Here is a 26692-nt window from a genome sequence, read left to right as displayed (position 1 = left end):
GCAGCGTGTATACGGTCTACTACATTTCCTGAATTTACAGGTTCGCTGAGAATCCTTTCTTTTAAATAATCCCAAAAGAAAAATCTGGGGGATTCAGATCTGAAAAGTTTTGATTCAGTTAATTTCATACTCGTAAACCATAATGTGATGGGGCTCCATCATGTTGAAACCAATAATTTAGTCTAACTGCTAACGGAATGTCATCCAGCGATGGCAATGGTAAGTTTTCATTTAAAAACGTACAGCCGCAGTAAATACAGCTCTGAACTACATAATTACTTAATAACCCAGCTCAAATGTTTATTTTTATTTTTTTAAATAATTTTTTTGATTAACTCGGCAAAGAAAAACGATCGGAAAATTTTGCATTCTTGATTTTCGATTGATTTTTGTCCCCTTAATCAAAGCCCAGAAGGACGGGCGTCACTTTTGGGATACCCTGTATACCTATGTAAAATAAATACTTTAGTTATGTTATCGCTTTGCTTAGTTATGTTATACATCTAAAATTTGCGCTACATAATCTGTATTTATTTTCAAATGTTTCCTCCTAAATTGAAATTTCATCAAACGGTAACACGACCAAAGTGATAGTTTTATAGAAAATATATTCTCATATGTAGGTAATCCTCAATTTCCGAAAAACAATTCGATTTAGTGAAATTTAACAAAAGTACATTTTTTTCTTAATAGTCCAGAGATTAATATTTGAAAAGAAATCGTATCGTAAAGGTATGATACCTTCAATAACCTTTTAATCATGATCATCTCTAAATTATCCATTTTCGGATAAAGGTACCCTTGTTGGTATTTTTATGCAGCGTAAGAGGGGAAACTTTTATTTATCACTGTACGAAAGGAGTATTTCTGTAAAAAATGTGTTTGTTTTAAGTCGACCTTTACAAAGAAATGTTTAGAAATATAGTAACCGACTTTATTATTAGAAATCAAAATCAACCTTATTAGTTAAAAAAACACACCAACCAATCATGTTCCAAAATTTAATATGCACAGAGGTCCACAGATGAAACAAAAAATTTGTGTTTGAAATTTTGGGGGAGGATCCTGTATGATAAAAAAAGAATTTGTATCATATTGTTACTTCTGAATAATTAAGTAGGCTTTGCTAGGAATAAAAAAATACATTTTCCATATAAGATATCAAACAATTGGGGACATTTATATAAATTTTAATTCTAAACAACTTCTAATAATTTTTTCCCCAACTTAGAGGCTATTATTTTCCCAAAAGGGAGAATTTGAAGAAATCACAAAATGTTCTGGTTGATTTCAAATTTGCAGTATGAGAATAAATATTCAAATCCTTTAAAATACGAAAAAGGTACTTACATAGAAAATCATTTTCCTTATATACGACAAGTCCTACTTAATTTTTCAGAAATACAATACAGATTATTTTTTAACCAAATACATATTTGCGCAAAAATTTTGTGCAAATATGTATTTCTTTTTTTTTCATTGACAACAATGGTTAAAACTGTCTAGGGACACCCTGTATATGTTGATCCACTTAAAACTACAATTTTGTACATTGAAAAGAAGGAGAATTTTTTAACAATTTCATAAAATGAAAAATAAAAAACTTTTCCCTTTTTTCAACTTATTATAAAAGGGAACTCAGAATACAGGAAAATTTGCACACCCCTGTATACTAGATGTGCAAAAGAATGTATGCCTATGTTTTAGATGTAATCTGATAAAGGCTCTGCAAATTTATTTTAATTTATGGCGGCCGATTATTATAAAATGTCGAAAAAATTCAAATTTAAAGTTATTTATTCAAATCGTTCTAATAAATCTTTTATGCGGACATTAAATTGCTGTGCTGTTTGCAATAAATGCAATCAAAACAACTTAATAATATGTAAATTTTCATCCAGATTAAGAAGGAATAAGATGAATTCTACGAATAGCTAAACGTCTTACATTTTTACAAGCAGCATTACACGAAATTTAAAAGGTTTAGATATTTATATTTTGTGGGTCGCGTGGGAGCCAACAACATGATTACCGATCTCAGATAGCTGCGCCCGCTACCGTGAGGGCCACCTCGTTATGTTCGCCAAACAAGGCACTTTTGGACGCGGTGTGAATGCTGATGCAACCATATAGGTGAAAAAATACCCGAATTTTGCCCTTTTCCCAGCAGTGATAAAGACATTAAAAGCTCGTTGTAGGTGGAGATCTGTATGCGTAGCGAATGCAAATGCTCAAGTACGTCAATAATAAATCCTTTGATTGTGCATTGTGGGTTCTGTAATTCTAAACCGAGTTCGAGTGTTGCATCAATCTGCCGCCCTCGTGCGTGCAAGATTTAGATTGGATGTTAAACCTTAACAATTGCTGAAGTAGGTACCTGGAAAACTAAGAATAAACTTAAAATTAACAGATAAGCTACAATTTATTGACGGTGTCACAGTCAAACAATTTTAAACATATTTTTTATCAAATACCTAAGTACTTCTTGCCAAACTGAATTTCTTGAGAGTCATCTTATCGTAAGTAGTAAAATTTTACGTTCAATGAATAAATATAAAATTAGTAAAATTTGTATAAGTTTTATCTCTCATATAATATACCGGGTAGGAAAGTACCGATGGTCTACAGGGTCGGAAAGTCCCCATGGTTCATCGGCCTTTACGTTAGAGCGATAAAGAAAGTCATAGAAATCCGTGCGATAGAGAAAGATGACTATAATGAAAGCGTCTAATAGTCACCGCCCATTTCGCCCTTCCACAAATAAGATCCACTTCTTATTTGTGGAAGGGCGAAATGGGCGGTGACTATTAGACGCCTTCATTANCTTTAATAGGCTATAATCCTAGGAGGCATATATCCGCCTAAGTTCCTATAAACTTTTTCTCTTTTTCAGTACATGCTGTATATTTGTACTCTTTAAAAATGTACGAATATGTAAACCAAAACCTGTACCGGGTAGGAAAGTACCGATGGTCTATCTGAAGTTACGTGAGAGCGATAAAGTAAGCCATAGAAATCCATGTGATAAACAAGGATGGGTATAGTGAAGGCGTCTAATTGTCACCGCCCATTTCGCCCTTCCACAAATAAGAAGTGGATCTTATTTCTGGAAGGGCGAAATGGGCGGTGACTATGAGACGTCTTCATTATAGTCATCCTTCTCTATCGCATGGATTTCTATGGCTTACTTTATCGCTCTCACGTAACTTCAGATAGACCATCGGTACTTTCCTACCCGGTACAGAGATAATTTCTCTTTTCATTGCCGCATTCATTCCTTTACTGTTAAGATATGTATTTGATTGTTAACATATTTGAAATGTGCAGCTAACGAGAACTGCAACAATGGCGAAAGTTTTGAAATAAGTTATGAGATACTAGATGTCTCAAATTATTTCAAAAATAGCCACATACAGCAAGAGCACATTTATCGAGGTCTTTCTAGACACATGTGTTTAGAAAGAAATGGGATATTACATTAATATGTGACATAAAATCGGCCATTACATTGAAGTCAAGCCGAGTGTTGAAGATACAACCCCATTATTAGAAGGAATAACGATTTTGACGATAAGAGGATATGGCGATCTCCAAAGTTCATTCGATCAAGTGGATCAATTATTTAATAATAGGTTTTCAAACAGAACGCCAGTATCAAAGTCAACTGTGTGCAGAACAATACAAAAGTTTGAAGAAACCGGAACCGTGAAAAACAAGCCCCGATCAGGGCGCCCAAGTACTGCAACTAATGACAATAAGGCTGTTGAAGTATTGCAGAGTTTTGTGGAAGATCCTTATACTTCTGTGCGTAAGGCTGCTAGAGAACATGACGTAAATAGTAGGTCATGTATTTGCCGAATTTTGAAAACAAACTTTTATAAACCTTACAAAATACATTTACTGCAAGAGTTAAGCGAAAATGATTATGATCGAAGGCATCATTTCTGTGAAACAATAATGGCAAAGTTGACCAAGACCCTAACTTTATATTTAAGATTTGTTTTCCGACGAATGTACTTTTACTGTTAATGGTTTAGTCAATTGTCACAATTTAAGGTATTGGAGTGATCAAAATCCTCACTGGATAAGAGAAGAACACTCACAGAGACCACAAAAAATAAATACGTGGACTGGTATTATTGGTACTGCCATTATTGGTCCGTTTGTAATTGATGGTATCTTAAATGACCAAAAGTACGAACAAATGTTATTTAATCAAATTGTACCCGCCTTATAAAACTTATACATAAATTTTGACAGAATATGGGTTCCAGCAGGATGGTAGGTATAAGACTTCATTTTGGAGTTCGGCAATTCCTGGATCAAATGTTTCCATGGAATGGGAGAAGGGGTGCTATTTAATGTCCAGCACGCTCTCCTGATATAACACCCCTAAATTACTTCTTTTAGGGACATTTAATAAATAATGTTTATAAAACAAAACCATTAAATATAGACGACTTGAGAAACAGAATATTTGAGGAATTGCAACAAATTACTAGAAAAACTTTAATAAACATTGTGACGTCGTTCTACCATACGTTGGGATATTGCAAAATCGAGTGTGAACATTTATTAAAATAGATTTTTTATTCAAAGTATAATCGCATAATTGTGATATTTTTTCGTTTGTATTTTTTAATAAAGGTGTGAATTTAAGAAAAAATAGCTGTAACTCCTTTTCTTAAATTTTCCAGAAAACTTTACATTACTGTAAAGAGAATGAAATTATTTTTCAAATAACATATCACAAACGATACTGTACTATTAAAAAAAAATAAGGAAACCTTGTGGGGGGGTAAGGGGGATAAATTTAAACATTTGTTTACACGTCAAAAAATGGCAAAAAAAAATGTATTTTCTGAAGTATATCTGAACCTATTAATCTAGATATCTTACTGTTTCGGGACTTTTGGCACACAGTGTATAAGTCAACTTATTATTTTTCGTTGCAAATTTTCAAAAATTTTGTTATAGCTGTTTTACATTGACAATTTATTGATCAATTAATTTATGTCGCTTCATCAAGAAATTGGACAAGTGTAATGCACCAAATCTGCTGTCAAATAATTTCATGAATTTATTCATCAAGTTCTTGACGAATTAGAGCATGTTCTAATTTTCGTCAATTTCTTCGTGAAGTTCGGAAGTACCAACCCAACAGATTTTCAGCCTCAGATCAGTAATGAGGTTATGTTATTGGAATATGTAAATAATTGTGTGGCGTCGTACTAGTTTTGCATTGTTTTTACTGCTTTGTTACTTACAAAAACTAATATTTATATAATATATGTCAAAACGGTACCGCTGTTGTATCACTACAATTATGAGTGGAAAGGTGACATTTTTGAAATTTATTTGTTTCTTTGATTCGTTGGCAGAACTGATTCATGCGTCAAAAAACTTGACAAAGTCTGTAGCAGTGTAAAACCACATTGTTTACCAATAAATTTGTGAATTAATTCATGAAGAACTTCGTCAATTTATTTATCAATAAATTGTCAATGTAAAACAGCTATTAGCGATTCTGACTATATCACCGGATCCTGCACGTCCTTAATTGAGTTAGTACGAAATTTTTTGAAAAAAAAATGCTAATTGTGAAATTAATATCAATGTGTTTTATCATTTCGATTCTTCCTAAACAGAGGGAATTTAAGGAACCAAAAATAATATAAATAAACAAATCAAATGTCTACTGATTTGCTATTTTTAAATGTCAGCGGTTTTCTTGTGACTCTACAAAGTATTTTCAATTAACAGAGAAGAAATCCCTCCGGATAAGCAGGGAAGTTACCCCCCAAACATTTAAAGACTGTTATGAAAAATATTCGAAAACGATATAACAAATGGGTGGAATTGGACGGAGGTTTGATAAAAATTTAAAAAATTTCCGATTGTGGCTACAATATTTGTGTACGCTTTTATGACGTTTTTGACATAATTTGTATCAATTTGTATCTTTTTATTTTTCTTAATTACAATTAAATGGTTCATCCATTAAAATTATTGTTTATTTTGGAGATTAACATCCATAAGAAGAAATTATTGAACATTTTATGAAGATCTAACTGTTGAAATGACTGCGTATCTGGATAAAGTCAATTGTTTTATTATAATTTTTATTTAGTTAGCAATAGTTAGTGTTAGAATTTTCCATTTCAAATAATAGGACATTTAGTCAATCGGTCAATTTAAAATTGCATATTCGATAAACTCTTAAATATTCTAACAATTTCTGTTTCTGCTGTTAACTCCTTGTCTATACTCACTTTCATAATATACAAGGTTTTACTAATTAATGTCAATTGTACTACGTACATAAAAATCTGCTTACAAATGGTAGATAACGTGGATAACGAATGGCTTCCATTTCTCCAATTACTTCTTGACTCCTTTAATAAATTATCGATTGATGTGTGAAACCTACCCATATAATGATGGCTGCCCTCAACAGCTACTAATTGTCTCGAAGTTTATGGCTGTGCTAACAATGTTGTCTGATTAAATGTCATGATATTTTTGTTGGCCAAGTGGTAGTGTAGGCAATCATTTTATTGTTCTGTGAAACTGACACAGAGGTAAAATTATACGGTAACGCATTCGCAATAAAATTTAATTGTCTCCTCTTTTCATTGCTTTTATTGATCCTTTCACTATGATATAAAATGTCCTTAAATGTTGTAATGTGGAATTTATTCTAATTTTAAAATGTATGTAAATATATCAGATGTAAGATAATTCCTTTTTATTCTTCAAACGTTTTATGGGCATTTGCAGTTATTAAAGTTATATCATGATACTAACAAATTTATTCTAATGCATGTTTATTTTCTCAAAGAGAAATCATCAAAGATAGTTATAAAAAGATGTACCTAAGGAATGTTCAAGGAATGTTCATATTTTTACTGAAGGAAATCCGGTTTTCTATTATACTTAAAATCTAATCATAAACCGTAAATCATAAAATTTATATTAGACAATGTTAATATAATCACATCATATAAAAATTTATTAAAAATTACGAGGCAAATAATACTAATTAAAATTTAACTATAACTTCCTTGTACGAAACCAGACCGATTTAGATTAAGTACTTAAATTTTGTTTCCTTACAAGCGTCAAAACAATATCCATAGTAATTGTGTTACCTACCTTTTTAGACACATTTGGTATATAGATATTATTGATTATCCGAAGATAAGCTCATTTATTACCTAAATCATAGAGGTCGTCTCTACGAATACCTAAAAGAGTCTTGTTGTTTTTTGCCGTTTGTTTTTCTTGGTAGAGGGTTTAGGAAAATCTAGGTGTTTTAGTTACATTACTTTTTTACTGTAAAAATAATGTACTTGTCACATGTCGCTAAAATGCATCGTTGAAGAGAAAAATGGATTTCAATTTTCTGCTACCGTTACTCTATATCAGTTACGGAGAGCTGAATGTTTAGAGGTATTCTAATCTAATTAATTTTCCTGCGATCGTAAATTTGTTGCTATATTAATTTTTTTTACATACCACTGCTCATATGTCAACGCATATGGAAATGCAGATCTTTCAATGGAACCAAATGCTAAGTTTCTCGTTGATGACTAACATTAGAATAGAACATAAATGGCATAAATCATAAAAAGGGAGTTATTTATTTATTTTTTCAATTTATACTCTTTTCCTACTTCATATACATTTAGAAAAAATATGAAGGTTCATTAACGTCGTTCATTAACGTCGAATGATCCAAATACTATTAGTAATTGATAAGATAGATAAATAGATAAATAGATAAAATAAGCTTTCGGCTATTCCAAAAACTTTCCTGACCAAATTTTATTGTAATATCTTAAAAAAGTGACGTAAAATAATTAAATGAAAAAAATAATTAAAGGCAACTTTTTAGGAAACAATATTGTACTGAAGAATTGATTTAAATATGTTCATTCAAGGAATTATATAAAAAACATATAAATACGAAATTGATTAAAAGTCAAACAATAACTCCAAAAAAGACAAATCTGCAGTTTAAAAATGTTTTAACGATTAACAATTAGAAAGCATATTTAATTTATACTTATAATCATTTCACCTAGTTTTCTGCAGTTTCTAGCATTTTATTTTATTACTACAAGCAACTGCTTTTAACCGAGTTTTTAAATTCACAAATATTAAAAAAATAATTTAGACGTAAAATTGAGTATTATTCAAAATAGCACATTTTTAAATACTATACAAAGTGTATAATACGTAATCCACAGAATATACTGAAATTTAAAATGATGTGATGTATGTTTTTAACAGTGGGTTTTATGGAGACATCGTAAGAAATTAAACTTAATTTCCAAATTCAGTATTATTTTACGATGCCGATAAGTCAATGCTTAATAGATCCCTTTCTCAGTCTAAATTATGAGTGCGTAAATAATGTATTATTATGTAAGTACGTGCCAAAACAATAGGTACAAAACAGTTCCTTCGGAAATAATGTTTTTTATGCTTAACGTATAGTTAATCTACTGATTATACAGGGTGTTAAAAAAAAATAGTGTAAAATATTTCAGGAGGTAATAGTATGAACCAAAATAAGCAGAAAAGTCTTAATAAACATGGGTCCGCAAAGTAACGGTTGCGGAGATATGGACCACTATTCGTTTTTCAAACATTTTATTTTATTAGGAATAAACCGACAAAGGAAGCTTTTAACAAACAAAAAACAAAGTTACAGAAGATGTTCAAAGTGCCCTCCGTCCATTTCCAAGCAGGCACGACATCTTCGTCTCAACGATATTCGAACTCTTTCGAAAACACCCTCCTTGGTTTGGATTTCTTGACACTTTTGATTAATCCGTAGCTGCAGCTCTTCCAGGCTATTTACAGGAGTACCATACACTAATGTCTTCAAATATCCCCAAACAAAGAAATCTAGAGGGTTCAGATCAGGCGATCTTGGAGGCCATAAAACAGGTCCGGCCCTTCCTACCCATCTATGTGGAAAAGTTTGGTGTAAATGCTCTCTAACGGCCATGGAAAAATGAGCTGGAGCACCATCATGCTGGAACCACATTTGTTGCCTCTGATTCAAAGGAATGTCTTCCAAAAACTCATACAGTGTGTTCTGCAGAAAGTTGAGGTAAGCAGCGCCTGTTAATCGGTTTGGTAAAACAACAGGACCTAGAAACCTGTCACCTACAATACCCATCCAAATGTTTAATGAAAAACGTGCCTGATGTCCAGATTCTATTAGAGCATGAGGATTTTCGTCGGCCCAAATATGCGTATTGTGAAAATTAAACACTCCATTTCTTGTGAACCCGGCCTCATCAGTAAAAAGAATGTTTGCAAGAAAACGAGGGTCTTCAGCATCATGACGTAGAAACCAGCGGCAAAAAACCAAACGTGCTTGATGATCATTTATTGGATTTAAGGCCTGTACTCGTTGCACATGGTATGGATAAAGCAGTTGCTCGTGAAGGATTCTCCAAACAAGAGGACCACTAATTCCTACCTCGGCTGATATTCTCCGCACACTCGTACCTGGATTCTGCTCTACCAGTGCTAGAATTTCTTCTTCTGCTCTAGGAGTGGATACCGACCTTGGTCTTCCGGATAAATGGCACTGTTTGCTCAAGGAACCGGTATCACGCAATCTTTGGTGAATTCTTCCAAACATGCGTTGTGAAGGAATCTGGCGATTTGGATAAGCGTCAACATAAAGACGTCGCGCTTCGGTGGCGTTCCCATTAGCACGACCATACATGAAATGCATGTCTGTTAATTCTGCGTTAGAGTAACCAGCCATAGCGAAAGAAAACTTGTGCACTGAGAACAACTGTCAAATACGTACTGTTTATTTCACTAAACATCAACCAACTATTATAAGAAAATACACAACGTTTTTGCAAAATAAAAAAAGGGGCTAAAAAACATAAAACATTCCATATCTCCGCAACCGTTACTTTGCGGACCCATGTTTATTGAGACTTTTCTGCTTATTTTGGTTCATACTATTACCTCCTTAAATATTTTACACTCTTTTTTTAACACCCTGTATGTGTGACAACGGAGGATGTTGAAAAAATACAAAATTGCTATTTTTCTGTATCAGAGAATGTACTAGAAAATAAGTGAACAAACAAAATTTTTTTGAACCACTTCAAATAATACCAAAGACTGAATTTAACATGAATTTGCTATTTTGCTATAAGTAACGTCAGTATTAATTAATTAATTAATTAATATTTTTTCAGTTACACAGGGTGTCCGTAAATTTCACCGACAACGTTTGACGATAAATAAATACGATCTACGAAAAAAAAAGTTAAATAAAAAATTTTTGGTTTTTGCATTACAAGCCTGTAAAGTTGTCAAAAATAAAACTAATTTAATTAATAACTTCCTAACCCTTTTACCAATCGCGTTAAAATTTGGCACATTTATTTGGATTATTATGGCGTATTATTTCTTAAAGCTTTAGTCAAATCGGTATACTCGGTGATAGTTTTCTCCGGTTATCTCTCCCTTTTAGCGGTCAAAACTTTTACAGTAGTTGTATTTTCGGTTTGCGCAGCAGTGTCAGGGATTTAAAACTTTGAGTTCAGTAGGCCATGAAAACAAGATGTTGATTGCTATGGCTATCAGGTAATTATTGTTGTGTTTCTTTAGGATTCTCATCATTCCACACATGCAAATTATGAAAATTTGCAACTCCGTTCCTTGTAAAACAAGAGTCGTCGGTATAAAACAATTTTTGAAGCAAATTATTATCAACGGCAAAATTGTAAACGTGTATTGGGATCGAAATTTTCAAGTTCTTGAGTAGGAGTTAAATAAAATGGCCGAAGATGTTACATTTTCAAAGTTTTATGAACACTAGTTTTACATAGGTTTAATTGTCTTGAGACACTGTGGACATATCATAATTTGCATGTATGAAGTGATGAGAATGCTAAAGAAGCACGACAATAATGACATGATAGCCACAGCAATCATCATCTTGTTCTCATCGCCTACTGAACTCAAAGTTTTAAATCCGTGATACTGCTACGCAAACAGAAGCGCACAAACCTGCAAATAATGCCATTTTTCTCAAGAATGGCTTTCTGTAGGCGATTTTCTCAAGGGATAATATTTTTTTAAATAAAACGATATTTTCAATGTTGCTGCCCGTTTTAAAAAAGTACGTCCACTGTAAAAGCTTTGACCGCTAAAAGGGAGAGGTAAGCGGCGAAAACTATCACCCAGTATATCGATTTGACTAAAACTTATAGAAATAATACGCCATAATAGTCCAAATCAATATGCCAAATTTTAATGCAAATGGGTTATGAAGTTATTAGTTAAATCAGTTTTATTTTTGACAACTTTGAAGGCCTGTAACTCAAAAACCAAAAACTTTTTATTCAACTTGTTTTTCGTAGATCGTATTTATTTATCGTCGTGACTATACAGTCAAACGTTGTCGGTGAAATTTGTGGACACCCTGTATAGTACATACCTAGTACAAATAATGGAGTACGTGATACTCTGAAAATAACGTTTCTTACGGTAGAGGTAGACCCATCAAACCTTATATCAGTATAATCTGGATTTCTTGTATGTAAGATATTTATCTGTTTCTTAATCGAAATTTGCAGTTATTTTAATGTTTGACGTGTATAAATCAGTAAAAAAATTCATATTCCTTTGATGATTTTGCACATTTTGTTTCTCCAATAACAACCAAGTTAACAATAGTGGTGATAAATCCTACTTTCAAATCATACAATTGAAATCATGTTCTCATAGATTTTAAATGAAACCATTCATAATATATTTTTTGTCAAGTGTACCATATCCCTCCTGTAATATTATTCATTTATATGTCAAAATTTCAGTAACACTATAATGATTCTAAAATGGCATTATCATGGAAGAACTAAAAACTAAGTTTTAAAAATATAAATAAGAGGAAAAGATAATAAGATAAGAGAGAGAAATAATTTAATTTATTAATTTATTTAATAATTAAAATATTTCGAGATTTTAAACGCTGGCCTGAAAAGATTTTATCTGTATTTAAATTTTTATACCATAGGTTTGATTTAAATGTAGTTGAAGTGTATAAAACATAAAACACAAAATATATTTCAGGAAAAACATATACAAAACTGATGGGAAAACTATTCATAATTTATCATTCAATAACCATACAATAATGGAGTGACACAAATTATTTAGATTCCATGTCATTTGATATAATGCAATAGAATATTAAATATTTTGTCAATTTTTTTTAGAGAGAGAGAAAGAGAGACGTTTTTCGATAAATAAAAAAGTTGCTATATTTTTATGGATCTCAGCAAAAAAATGCTATTATTTTCAAACAGAGGCATAAAAACTCATCAGCAATGGCAATTAATGGTAGGTCCATCTATTATATAGAAAATAATGAAGAAATTTATGGTTGTCACACTCTTTAACGTTCATTCTTTGAAGGGAGAATAGAAAGAAAACCAGAGATGAAGTACACCATAAATAAATTCCAATTACTTATTATTAATATCCCATAAAACCATGTTATCTGTCGTGTTAACAGTAAGTCCATATATTCAACAGCTTGTATATGTGTACACTTTGTAATCTTGCAATTATGTGCTTGTTTTAAGATATTAAGCTTAAGAATGATAATAGTAATAATAATAATACGTATAATGTTCCATAATAGTTTGTAAATTATTTATTTCGATTTTCTCGTATCAGACGGAGTATAGCGAGAAATTTTGACTACTCAAAAAATTTGATATCAGTATAAGAATGGAATTCACACTTTTAGCTTATTGCTACCGGTGATTAAGAACAGAATGACTAACTTTCTTTAAAAGAAGAGTTATCGACTTAAAAATTGAAATGATTTCTGTCTCTTTTTAAACCCGTATTATTAAAGATCACAATTATTAAGACTAATTAACAAAACCGGATTGTATTATATCATACAGTCTAAAATAGATGTTCCATGTGTATTATTATTATTTTATAAATAAGTTGTCAGTAGGTTATTCAAAAAATACTCGAAATTATTATTTTTTTAATCTAGTCAATTATTTCAGAACGAACCAAATTTCTGTATAAAAATAACGAATATTTTTTTTCATATCATTGAAAATCTATTATATAGATGACTGTGAAACAAAAATGATTTTACTAGGAACATGGAATATTATTTCGTTAAGAGAACAACGTCAAATTAATACAACCGCTCTAAAAAAAAACGAAAAATTTTAAAAAGATAGGAAGAGAAAGAGAACACTGTGCAATTTTATATTATTTTCTTTATTGTGTTGCCAAATCTGAAGAAACTAAAAAAAATTGCGACAGAACAGAAAATGAATAAGAAAGACGAAATAACTGAACAAAAATATACGTAGTGATTCAAATTCGGATTGAAATAGTAGGATCAACGTACTTGTTTCGCTCTCGGTTTTGCATTAATGTCATATTTAGATATGGAAAAATAGATATAAAAAAAAAATTAAAATTTTAAACAAGAGGCTAAAATTTAACATTTTATGAATTTGGTTTAAGATAGAGATGATATATCAATATGTTAAAGCAGCTGCGATTTTTGTGAGAATATATTGATACCCAATACATGTGGTTTATTCCTTCAGGCACTTAATAAAAATTGGAGTAAATGTGAATGCCTAGCCGAAATTAGTTTCGCATCCGAACTTAAAACAACATTAAGTAAGCTCTGGTTTGTAAGACTTACAAACTCAGAGCTTACTTAATCTTGTTATAGCTCAATATAAACAAAATTGTGCACAACATCCTTCCTATAGTACACCTACGTCGCGTCGTTTGGTATATCATAGCAGACTAAGATGGTGTTGGTAGTGAATCCACAGGTGTCGGGATTCCACCCACGTTAATCGTGTTCTGGACAGAAGAACAACGATGTAAACACAAAGTGACATAAGACATTATGAGCATTTGCCAACGAACTGACTTAATGTCTCGTTTTGGAGGATTTATTTCGGCACTTATCATTTTTTGCATGTTCCCTGTCTCACATAATAAAAATATTGAGGCGGATTATTATCTTTTGGTAATTTATAAATGTATAAAATTATTTTACCTGGAATTTTATCTTTAAAAGGGGAAGATATCCGTTTTGGTGCAAATAATTGTTAAATTAAGTTTTCATTATCTTTTTGATAATTAATCAGGCAACTTTACTACTACTGGAAGAAAATTCTCTCTATATATGTAATTTCATTATAACAATGGCGTAGGTAAAATCAACACTGTTCGCTCCAGGAAAACATGAACTATTATTTTTGCATTGCTCTTGTTACTGTACTTTAATTTGATGTAATCACGCTTATTTCTACTGATTATTATACTACAGTACTATACTATGTAGGATAGCAATTACTGTCATTGCACTCAAACTAATCAATCAATCTGATATACGCATTTTGGTCTATTTAGAAAGCGCTTAATGAAACAGTTTTCTGAATCCGTCATAACTTGAACAAGTTCTTTTTTGAATTTTTTTGTTCTAAAAGCCTTGATAAACTGAATTCTAAAACAAGCTTTATATTTTCCAATTTCTGATAAAATAATTTGACAAAGAAATTGACCAAATTATACATGCAATACAGAGATTGCGGTTTGTTTTGCAATTTTAAGTCCAAAATTAGTAAATGGTTTATATCCACTTGTCTCAGGATGCAGGATATTATTTTGAAAAATATAACATTTATTTATGAACGTATTTGTGAAAATGTGCTACTTTACAAAAACTTGAAAGCCCTGCAAGTCTAATGAGATCTATACAGGGTGTGGCATTTATAGTGAACAAAATTAGTGTACCTACATTTTCCCAATAATATCTGTACCTAATAAGAAAAAATTTATATCGAAAAGTTGTAACTTTTATGAAGAAACTTAAGATTCAATTATGAAACGGCCTTGAATAAAATTGTAGTGACTCGACTTACGTGAGTATCGTCTGCAGAATAGATGAATTTCACAGATCAGTGATAACAGGAGGCGAAGAGTATCTTCGTCGACTTATCAAACGAAATAACATTTTTTTTAACAAAGATGAATTTTTTAAGTGTAATTCTGTATCTATAAAATTTATTTAAATAGTGATCAAACATAATCTTATTTATTAATATTTTTACATATCTAAAATATAGTGTCTTGAAACACGAACATACATAAAACAATAATAATTGTGAAAACCTACCCCATGTCATTGCAAAAACCTGTCTAAAGCTGTATTAAAACTAGCAAATGTAAATTAGCCCAATAGTGGATATAGTATTAATCCTCTTAATATGTAAACACCATTGTAAACAAACACAGTGTAAATACAACTAAAAATTAATAAATTTCCGGGTACCAAACTTGACTTAAGAAACTACCATAAGTTTTGTACATGTGCTGATAAAAGCAAAATTAATCACGTGACTGAACTGACCCAATAAGAATTCATGTTTGTCCCAAAGATGCAAGAAGCCGATGCTCTTTACTTACGCGCGCTGGTTATTCACACAGGAGTTATTGTTTGAGTCATTTTTCTAACCTCATAATTATACTACAATAATTATACAGTTTTACTTCATCTATGGCTAGGAATGTAAATTTTTAATTTTATTCAAGCTGGTTATTCGGTGTAGAGTCAGTGCTATTACAGAAACAAACACACACACACGCACACACTCACTATACACGCTATACATGAATTTTAACGTCCACTGTCAAAAGTTACAGTATGTACTTGATTTATAAACAGGTACCTACCGGGTATCTCTCCATTCTTTACAAAGCTTTAGCTAATAGATGTCGGCAGACAATATAATCGGACAAGTTTATATTGTGTAGAAACAAAAAAAATACTTCTCACGTTCAAATACCATTTTATGCATTTGTTATCGAGTTTCAATAGAGACTGATATTGTCTATTCAAATGTCTACTCTATTTGTGTATCGATTTCAATTTTTCAATTTTGCAGATATTGTCTAATTATTGACAACATCCGTATTTAAGCACACCAAAAAATGTATATAGGATGCTTTTTGAAGTCCTATTGGACTACTCTTTTATAGGCACACTTCTAGTAATTAGAACCATAGCTACACCTTGTTTCAACTAAGTAGATTAACTTACCCACTATGACTACATGACCAAAAGACGACGGATTTTCGATCCCCGTACAATTCCATCTGTGATGTCTAAATTGATATCGGCATTCATTGGTTGCCAATCGTATCCCATCCCCAACGGCTACCATGGCATCCGGTGATGTCCTGCACATCTCTCTTTGGCGACTAGTAAGTCCAGGTATGAGTGAACAAAACGCGGTCTCTAAACTCACACCATATACTATCCTAAAGAAAAACTCAATATTAATTCATAACAAACGCTTAAATTATTATAAATTATTCATAACTAATTCACAATTCAATTATAGTCATTGTATTAATAAATGACAGGAAACGTGAACTTTCTAAAAAGGTAAATAATCATTTTTTAAATTAATCTGAATTAGTTTAACTCTAAAATAAATATAAAGTTTTGTGAATTTCAAACGTTTACATACATTTTAACCACGGGTATAATTTTTTATGTAAATATACCCAATGAAGGAAATTTTTCAGATATGTGCTAATTTTTTTATTAGTTTCGCATATTCAGGAAAATGCCACTGAATATTGTTATTTTTAATGGAACTGTATATTTTTAAGACATTCATTTTTTTCTATTACGCGTGTAAGAAAATGATAAACAGAGTATTATTATTTTTGTCGTCCTTACTCCATTGTAAGGACGACATCTAAATCTAAATCTAAAATGTCTAATTTGCATTCTCTTAACTTTTTTTATATAAATATTTTTTGTTTCTTAAAATTTAAATATTTGGTACGAATTACGAATAAAACAGTAAAATCAAGATAAATACACTTAATAAAATACAGGGTGTTAAAAAATTCCGTTATTTGGATATGCAATTATACCAATAAAAATTACAATAAAAATTTACATATAAGAAAATATTTCCTAAAATGCTTCTTAAGAATACAATAGCTATTCCAAAGATACTAAATAAAACTTATCTTTGGAAAAAAATTTAAACAGTCCTAGGGCTTAGGGGACAATTATTTATGAAATATGTTTATATAAACTTGTTCCCTTATTTTTATAGGCAGAATTGCTCCTCCAAATATTACAATTGAATTTTTGAGTACAAAATCTTTAGAAGGAAATTTTGTTTTTGATGTTATAAAATCTGTATTAGGTTTGTCAACAGAATGGGGAACATCAAATAAATGAGCAAGTAATATATATTATAATCAAATACATATAGATGTGTCAAGTACGAAGTCTCCAGCTCAAACCGTTTTAAAATTATCTGAAAAAAATATTATTTCCCCGTACCACAATGAAAAATCACTATATCTCATTACACGTTGACTTTTGTAGATAGGTAAGGTAGCCTAAACTGTCTTATTTTGACCCCGGAAATATAAGGTAGCACATGCATTTCAACGTATAGCAAGGAAATGTTATTTAACTTTCATCTTCTTGTTTAGTTCTGTGTAACAACGACAACACTATACAATTCAGAACAGACTCATGTGTATGAGTCGGACTGGCCTCAACATATATATATTTTTTAATTTTGGCAAATGTCATACTATCGAAAGCAAATTATTATTTTCTAATTCTCTGAATTTTGATCAATTTTCAATCAATTTTTGATATAATAGTAAAAACAATCAGTATAACGACAGCAGAATTGAAAAAGCTTGCCATTTAATTTTTTGGTTTTCATTTTAATTCCGATATTTTCCAGAATTAAAACTAATTGAAACACCCTGTATTCCTGAATTTTTAGAATTAAATAGAATTGGCTTAATACTTTTAAAGTTACATAGAGGTATAAGAGGTAATAATAAAAAAATGTTAACAAAATGAATGCCTAATAACATTTTTTTACCTTTTTGGAATTTAAACAAATTTCTGTCAAATTATTTATTTTTACTAAAGTGAATGTGTTTTTCTGACTGAATTTTGTCAGTCAAATAATTTTTTTAGATACAACGAAAGAGCACAATTAAAAATTCATTGAACTTGAGAATTTTATAGATGACACTGTATACATATAGATGGAACGAAGCTGAATCCTGAGCATATAAAACTGATAAGAATTTACATGTACCACAGTGGCGACAATAAAATTTCCATCAATAAAATGCTGGTAATAAAACTGAATGTAACTTTAATTTAAGTGCCGATTTTACTGTTATGCTTTATTAAGAAAAATACTTTTCTTCATTCCAAGTGAGTAGGTGGTTTTAATGGCAGAAATATAAATAAGATAATCAGCAGTCTTTAAGGAGTCGGCCTTATTAGTAACAGATATCTCATGTCAATTAATGCGTGCTTGCTACCAAGTGCACAAAGAGGAATAATAAAAGCTTCAACTGATATTCTTGTTTTGTATTAAACCGTAAGTCTTTGCGGAATGGCATCTCTATGCTGGGAAAATCACTTTTGTGTGGAGTTCATGCCCAGCCCGCTTCTACTTGTTACCATGCAGATACATTTTTAACCCATTAGCGGCCAAAGGTGCGTAAGCACACCCTTTTATTTTAATTTTTTTTAGATCATCCGTAAAATTTTATGCTTTCCTACCTACAGAATCTTATATCAACGATCCAGAGAGTGTATTAGTATTTTTATTTAATTAAAAATAATATTGTTTTAATATTATTTTTTTTAAAGAAAATACGATATTTAAAACTTTAGAACACATTTTCAAACAAATATTGTTCTAAGTTAGTAAAAATCAGCAGAGTACTTTTTTTTGAGCCAGGCGTAAACAAAAGATCTATTTTGATACTCATGTAGTTTTTTTTACATATGTTTTCAAAACGATGGTCATAATGATACATATATGTAGTGGATGCGTATGCGTACCTTTGGCCGATAACGATTGACATATTTATTCACTCCTATGCAAGTCTGGATAAATCTTGGCATATAAAATACAGGACTTGTCAGAACATATATCAATTCATCATTAGCAGAGTGTACTTCTTGGTTTTCCTTTGTGTAAAAAAGTGTAGTTTTGTATAAAATATTGTTTGAACTAAAGTTTTTTGTAATGCATAATAGTTATTTTTTTGGATACATCTAGTGCCAATATAAGGTAAGAGATTTTTGAGTTGTATAGAAGCTATAGAGGTATAATTTTGTTTATATTATTGCAGTCATTTGTCAAAATAGAAAATGAAAAGGGCACTAATCACTAAAGAGTTACTTGCTTTGTTAGAAGAGGATTCAGATTGTGAAAATGATGAATTGGTTGATGTTTTTTATGTGCCGCCAGAAACAGATGAAATTACAGATGAGGAAAACTTTGATGAAAATATTATTGGAGAAGAGGGATTGCAGACGGATAATGCAGGAACGTATGAAATACAACCAATTATAGGTAGTGATGATGATTTGGAAGATGACGTTTTTAGTTTTTTATGTGAAAATGTTCAAAAGTAAGCTGGATGCAAATGCACTTTACACTGTGCACACAACGAAATCTCAGCTAAAATTTCCTTCGGATTTAGCACTCTCTTTAGATACAGAAAACAGCGATGTTGCTTCAAATACCGCAGTATTCAACTGAACCCATGGAAGACCCTCTCAATCCGCTCTACCAGGTGAAGTCAAATTTGACAATATCGGGCATATTATATTATAGAGAGGTTAACAGTGCAAGAAAAAAGTGTCGATTTTGCAAAGATAATACTATTTATTTGTGCAAAGTGCATTTGCGTCCAGCTTACTTTGAAAATTTTCACATAAAAAACTAATTTAGTTTTATTAATTTTAATAATTGTTTTCAGCCAAAGGTGCGTATACGCACCTACGTGTTCTTTTTCAAAATACTGTTTATGATTTTTTTCAATAGTAAATTAGTCTTATTTTTTTTTTTTTGATTTTCTTTTATTAAAAAAATCATTAAAAAGTGTGTTTTTCTTGTTTTGGCCAGTAATGGGTTAATACCGGATGCCTGACTTAAAATTTACTAAAACAGCTGGAGGCAATTTGTTAAATAAATATATTTTTCCTAAATCCAACGTTGGCATTAAACCTTTGGCTGTTTTAACTGATTGTGAGTAAAGTACTTAAGACCGTGATTAAACAGAGTTTTTCTAGTAATCCACGGCATGATATAAGCTGACAACCAAAACTAACAAGTTTGTTCAACTATAATGTATGAGCTTTATTAGTAAGAACTGAGTTTAATACTATAAAAGATTGCGACATTCTTCCATGACCGTAATAATAACGTACATGCTCACAGAATAGGAAGGAATTATTACTTACTTTTTTACGCATTCTAATTGCTGTACGTAGTTGTAACAGATTAACGAGTATAATTATTACAAGATGTAAAGATATTTAATAAATTATAACATAATAGGTACTTAATCTAATTAAATACATAAGCTATAAGTGAATATTTCACTCAGTGTTATAACCAACCAAATGTCATGTTTAGGTTAATTCTGGACCAATAACATCACGACATCACTATTATACCTACTGACAAAACTTGAGTATACTCAAGTTTTATTCTAGGTAACAAAAACATCCCTATTCCTAGGTAACTGAATTAGATTTTGAAACAGTAATTTCCTTCAAGTTTCCATCAAATACAATTTCCTTGACAAGGAAGTTCTTCTGAATCAGAAAAAAATTAAATATCTCATAATACGAAACCAATTTTGATATTTTTTCACTTAGAGGGTGGGCCAATTTCGGCACTTTTGGGGGATTTTTCGTATTTTCCGAAAAGATAATAAAAGGTAGTAAAAGTTTAATGGTTTGAGTTTTGAAAAAAGTTAGTTTAATGGAGGAAACTGCATCCTTTCATTTTTAGTCGTTGTAATGTCGAACAAACTTTTTTGTTGTGAAATTATTTTTACTTTAGTAAAGGGAATTTTTATTTAGTTTTTTAAGTATAGTACTCAGTGGTCTACGCCTACGCTATATTTTTGTATAATTTTACTCAATAATGTATCAATTTCTGTCCACACCCGATTGAGTGAAATATTCACTCTATTAGTATGAGTACAACTAAAATTTTATAAGTGAAACTATTGCAACAGAAGCGAGTGAATTTTATTCAAATTCGAGTTTCTGCTAACTAGCAGGTGAGTGACTTTTGACTCTATTCCAATTCCAAAACCAATTAAGAGGTGACCATTTTCCCTAAATTTAACTATTATTGAATAATTTTTTTACTCATAATTGGTTCATATTCTCCTTAAATCTTAATTTCAATATCATTGTATAAAATCACAAACTACTAAGATGCCAGAGTGGTTTCTACACAGATCTGTTTTAGAGACAATATTAGGTCTCGATTAAAATAATTGGTTAACTGATCCGATGAATAGATTGCCATATTCTATATTGTACGTTATAGGTACATAAGTAAGTATAGGTAAAAATTTAATTATCCGTTCATTTAATTAAATGGAGAGCTCAGAAGCCAATCAGTGTGTCACTGAATATAGAGAATGAGAAAATTGGCTATTTGTAAAACTTGTAATAAAATAAAGATTCCCGTAAAGATACTAATAATTATTTTTATTGAGATATAACATTTCATACATTCATACATTTCAAATTTAAGAAGGAACCTTCAATACGTAACTCAATTTGAAAAGTGTGTTGAAATTTGAACCATAAAATGGGGTGGGGCCACTCAATAATGAGGACATTTACTTCGATTTAGGTACAAGTGTACCAAATACGAGTTTATCTGGAAAATGTATTTAACAGGTACCACCTATATTTGAGAGAAAATACTCAGTTTTAGTTCAAACATTATCGCAAATGCGTAAAATTATCAAAATCCGTACTTTTATTGCTTTCACTCACACCGATTTTTTATAGTGTAGGTACATTTCTCGATTTCTGAAATATGTTTTTAATTTCCTTTGAAATGATGTATTATACATGCTTATTTACAAATATTTTTTTTCAAGGTACTTATAAATATTAAAAATAATTTTTAATTTAACTGTTTCATGATTTAATTCAGAGTGCCAACAATTGTTTCATCGACGCATGTCAGATACGTCAATGGCACATTTCTATAAAGAAAGAAATTAATTTTACGACTTATAATTGGTAACTATCACATGGTACTTAAAAGCAAATTTTACACAGATTTTAAAAATTGAGAAATATATAGGGTATCACAAACCGGAAGTTATAGATAAATATGGCATGTGTAATTGGATTCTGCCAAAAAAATTAAATAAAAATCCAAGTCACAAAAGCTAAACATTTTTAAAAATAAAAAAGTTGTTTGACTTTACAGATAATTGGCCAAAAATTATTAACACCCTGTATCTTTTAACCATACACAGTTTTAAATTTCGCCATTTAACTTTCCTCGAAAGTCGAGCCCGTGACATAGTAATATATTTTATTTTGCGGGAAATGACCCACCAAAAGTGTCGAATTAGGCCCACCTTGAACTTTTGACGTCATTTAGAAAAGAAAATATTATATTCATATTTAAAGAAACATACCAAAGTAACCAAAACAATTTTCTTTTTTAAATGTATGTATAAAAATGAAAATACTAAACATGTGTATTGCTTTTGTGTAGTCTTATGGTACAGAAACACTTTTTTCTGAAAAAAAAGCGTCTAGGGTTGGTAGTAAATACAAATTACATGAGTTTGTTTAAAAATCATGGCGGTCTTCAAAACACATTTCGACAGTGCTTCTTTTTTGGAAACAAAGGAGAACTAAATATAAGGAATAATTTCATAATATATCAGGAGCTTCAATTTCTAATATGTTGTTATTGTTGTAATGTGAGGTTTAAGCAAATTAGTGGGTTGCATCCATGTTACATCTAAAATAGACTATTTGAAGATGCTCAAGAGACGTTCAAGTAATTTACTTGAATATCTTCCGCTGAGCTACTAGACTTTGCGTTATGATTGTAAAAACAATTTTGATGCATTCATCAAATTGTTTGTTCTGATAATCAGGCTTACTGTTTTCTTTTCTAGGAGCTGGCAATGATTATGCTGATAGATTTAATTAAAAATACATACAAAATACATAAAAATACAAAAATTAACGATTTGTTACAACAAAAACATAAAAACTAACAGTGTTTTGTTCTTGCAGGCTAGCAAAAACAATTTCAGTGTTCTTTTTCAACATTCTCAACTAAAAAGAAGATATAAAAACATCAAATTTCTTCATAGCTGGCATTGCCAATTTTTTTTTAAAACACCGCAGCCACTTGCTATTTTATTTAATTATTGACAGCAATAAATAGTTGTCAGTGTTTTACGGAGATAGAATCGCATTTCCAAATCGGTGAGATGGGGATCGCTAGAATGGCCAGCACGTTCTCCTGATTTTACACCCTTAGTTTTCTTTCTATTTCGATATGTGAAAAGTATGGTATACAAAATTAAGCCACACGATATAGCTGACTTGAGAAGAAAGATAATGGTGGCAGAGGCCGTAGGTCCAAAACAAAGGACTTTCAGACTTTGTGCCCATTGAGATTTTTGATCCACGTGATCAGAACTATCACATAGCAGTTTCAAAAAAATTTTGCCGAAAGCCACTTTCCATAAGAATTGTGCGGGGCCCTTTGAAAAATACTCAATAATTGTAATTAATTCATGTGTTTAAAAGTTTCTTAAGAGCATTTTGCGGGGTGTGATTAGTTTATAATACTATACGCCGTTTTCTGTATGTTCAACAGGCGTGCATTTCCCAGGAAGCGTAAACATACGAGGTAAAAACATTTTGTTGTTTTACACCATGAAGAAAAATTGTATAACTGCTACAGTGAAGAGATATTGTTTCTAACTTGCTTAGATTTTCTAAAATACTAGACAAAAATTTCATTGAAAATTTCGCATATAAACGCCTCGCTTAAGCTTGTCAGTCTTAACAAAGCACTCTGCTTCAGCCATTTACTTGACAAACGTATTCCCCATGATAACACATCACCCTGTAAATAGTACCTACTGTAGAAAATAAGTCAGTTCGAGAATCGATGACCGGCGATGACGCTGAAGCCGATTGACTCTTATCGACGGGTCTCTTATACGATGAGATCGACGGATCTCTAATACGATGAGATCAACGGATCTCTACTACGACGAGATCAACGGATCTCTAAGTCCATTACGATGAGATCAACGGATCTCTATGTCCATTACGATGAGATCAACGGATCTCTAAGTCCATTACGATGAGATCAATGGATCTCTATGACCATTACGATGAGATCAACGGATCTCTAACTTCATTACGATGATATCAATGGATCTCCGAGTAACCTGAGGACAGGTCAAGTTTCAGGATGGCCGAATATAGAAAATAAGTCCGTTCGAGAATCAATGACCGGCGATGACGCTGAAGCCGATTGACTCTTATCAGCGCTCACATGCTTCGCTCTGCATTTTTGTTGTTTTGGCTTTCGTCACGCCTTAGTTTAACAATGTTATTAAGGAATCGAGAACGGGGATTCATTATATAGAGAGCGTTAGACGTAGGCATATGTATTGTGCATATATATTGAATATTTAATTAAAGTTACTTTTTATTGGATTGCCTCGTATATTTTTAGAAAATATCTTACACTACCGAGTTTATTTTTAAGTATTTTATTTACGCTACACATCTAGAAAGCCTTGAGATCGGAGAATTTTATACAAAGCAATATAGATATTCTACTGAATGCATGCAACATAATGTCAACACCCAGAATGAGTAACTCGTGCCTGGATTGGAAAAACTTACGGTAATCAATGTAAATGTGCAACAATTATACCATCCATATTTGCATGGGATTAACATTCACGCCCATTGCGCTTACTTATTTATGTAGATATAATATGACTCTATGCCTACTGGACTGTGTAGTATTTTTTGTTGCCGAGTCTTATTGATAAATGCATTAATATTTCGCGCATGGGTGAATCCAGAAAAATTAATAGCCAAATTTTATAATTTAATGTTACTCAGATCGTAATAAATTTCACGCATGATTTATTGTTGGATTTGTAAGATGCTTCATGCTTCGTTGGTCTAAGCATGGATATATCATAGCATTTCATCATTATATTGTTATTCCGTCATAACTGTTTGGTTTAAACAGGGATCAATCGTTATAACAGATGCTTTCAAGTTATATAAATTTTCACCTTACTTCTACTGAATTGTTCTTTTGTATTAAATTAGCATTTAAACATAAGAGACTTTTAATAACAAATAATTGATGAATGAAGAATTGTTCCGTTTTAATTTATTTATTTACAATATTTTTAGTTTTTAAAGGTTCCAATTGTATTTACAATTGGAATTACTATTATGGATTATGAATTGGACTATTGGAGGATAATTATCCTCAGTATTCTAATATTTTGTTAAGCTTAATAGAAAAATATAATGAAGGCTTCTATAAACAGGTGAGATACAAGGATTCTTCTTGCGATATTGCGATATCGGAATAACTGTTTCTGAACATAAAAAACAAAATTGTTTTGTATTTGAAAAAAAACGAAAGGTTTTTGGGACATACATTTTAATAATTTAGCACTGTGTCCGCAGGGTTCCATTATTGGACCAATATTATTTTTTATTTTTATTAATGACATCCATTATTTTTTTGTCACCTGAAAAATGTATTTTATTTGCCGACGACACCACTTTAATTGTACCACATAAGGATTTTTCACGCTTAAAAATAGTTTCAGAAGATATATAAAAACAGGCTGAAAAGTGTAACTAGTAATAAACTCAGAAACTTTGTATTTTCTCAAATCGAGTTATACAAAAGTGATTGTTTAAAGCTGTTGAGTGTAGTTTTGGATGATGCATGATGGTTTAAATTGAGCTGAATACCTCGTGAAAATGCTTCCAATATTTTTAATGCGACAGTTAAAACCTATATGTAGTCCTAAAGGTTTTCCACTAAACGGACAAAACAAAAACAAAACACAAACTTGTGTCGAATAAAACAAAACTGTAACTTTTTGCAAACTTTTTGAAGACTGGCGTGTTTTGCGACAGTTGGAGTTTTGTTTTTCGGGTCCCGCTCGAAAGCGGTCACATCAAAAGGTATCGACGTGTTTTGAAACTCAAGTCTATTTAGTGGAAACGGTCGTGTTGTGTTTTCTATTTAAGTGATCCAACCCAATATCTATGTTGGCGTTTTTTCTTCCCAAAAACAATATTTTAATCATTAATGAATTATAGCTATTAAAAATATAGGTATATGTGTACGGTTAAGGTGTTTACTTGGCTAGTATACAACCTAACTAACTAACCAAGTAAACACTTCAACCATACATACACTTACTTTCTAAGGACTTCAGTATAAACCAGAAATAACTAAGAATAAAAAAATCTTATCTAAATATGTTGGTTGGTTATTGGAGAAATGTGTTGTGACTTCTTTGCAACAACCAGTGGAAAAGGACCGAAAACAAAAACAAAACTCGAACAAAATGTAGCTCGCTTGATGGAAACAAGAGTTTTGGGTTTGTTTCAGTTTTGTTTTTGTTTTTCAGGTTCTACAAAACACAAACAGGACATAAACTCAACTGTCCGTTTAGTGGAAAACCGCCATAATACTTTCAT

At 31.1% G+C, this 26692-nt stretch overlaps 1 protein-coding gene across 1 annotated transcript in view; it reads right to left on the bottom strand.

Annotated features, from left to right (window-relative positions):
• LOC108913426 (protein Wnt-2-like) overlaps positions 1-26692 on the bottom strand; it is a 166651-nt gene that overhangs the window by 56529 nt on the left and 83430 nt on the right. Inside the window, exon 2 of the mRNA XM_018718975.1 lies at positions 16154-16374. Coding sequence (XP_018574491.1) covers positions 16154-16374 — 221 coding nt within the window. The remainder of the gene's footprint in view (positions 1-16153; positions 16375-26692) is intronic.

The sequence above is a fragment of the Anoplophora glabripennis genome, unplaced genomic scaffold (assembly GCF_000390285.2).
Source record: "Anoplophora glabripennis isolate ALB-LARVAE unplaced genomic scaffold, Agla_2.0 scaffold412, whole genome shotgun sequence".
Lineage (NCBI taxonomy): Eukaryota > Metazoa > Arthropoda > Insecta > Coleoptera > Cerambycidae > Anoplophora > Anoplophora glabripennis.
The sequence above is the reverse complement of the archived record's forward strand: the minus strand, read 5'-3'. Positions and strand labels throughout refer to the sequence as shown.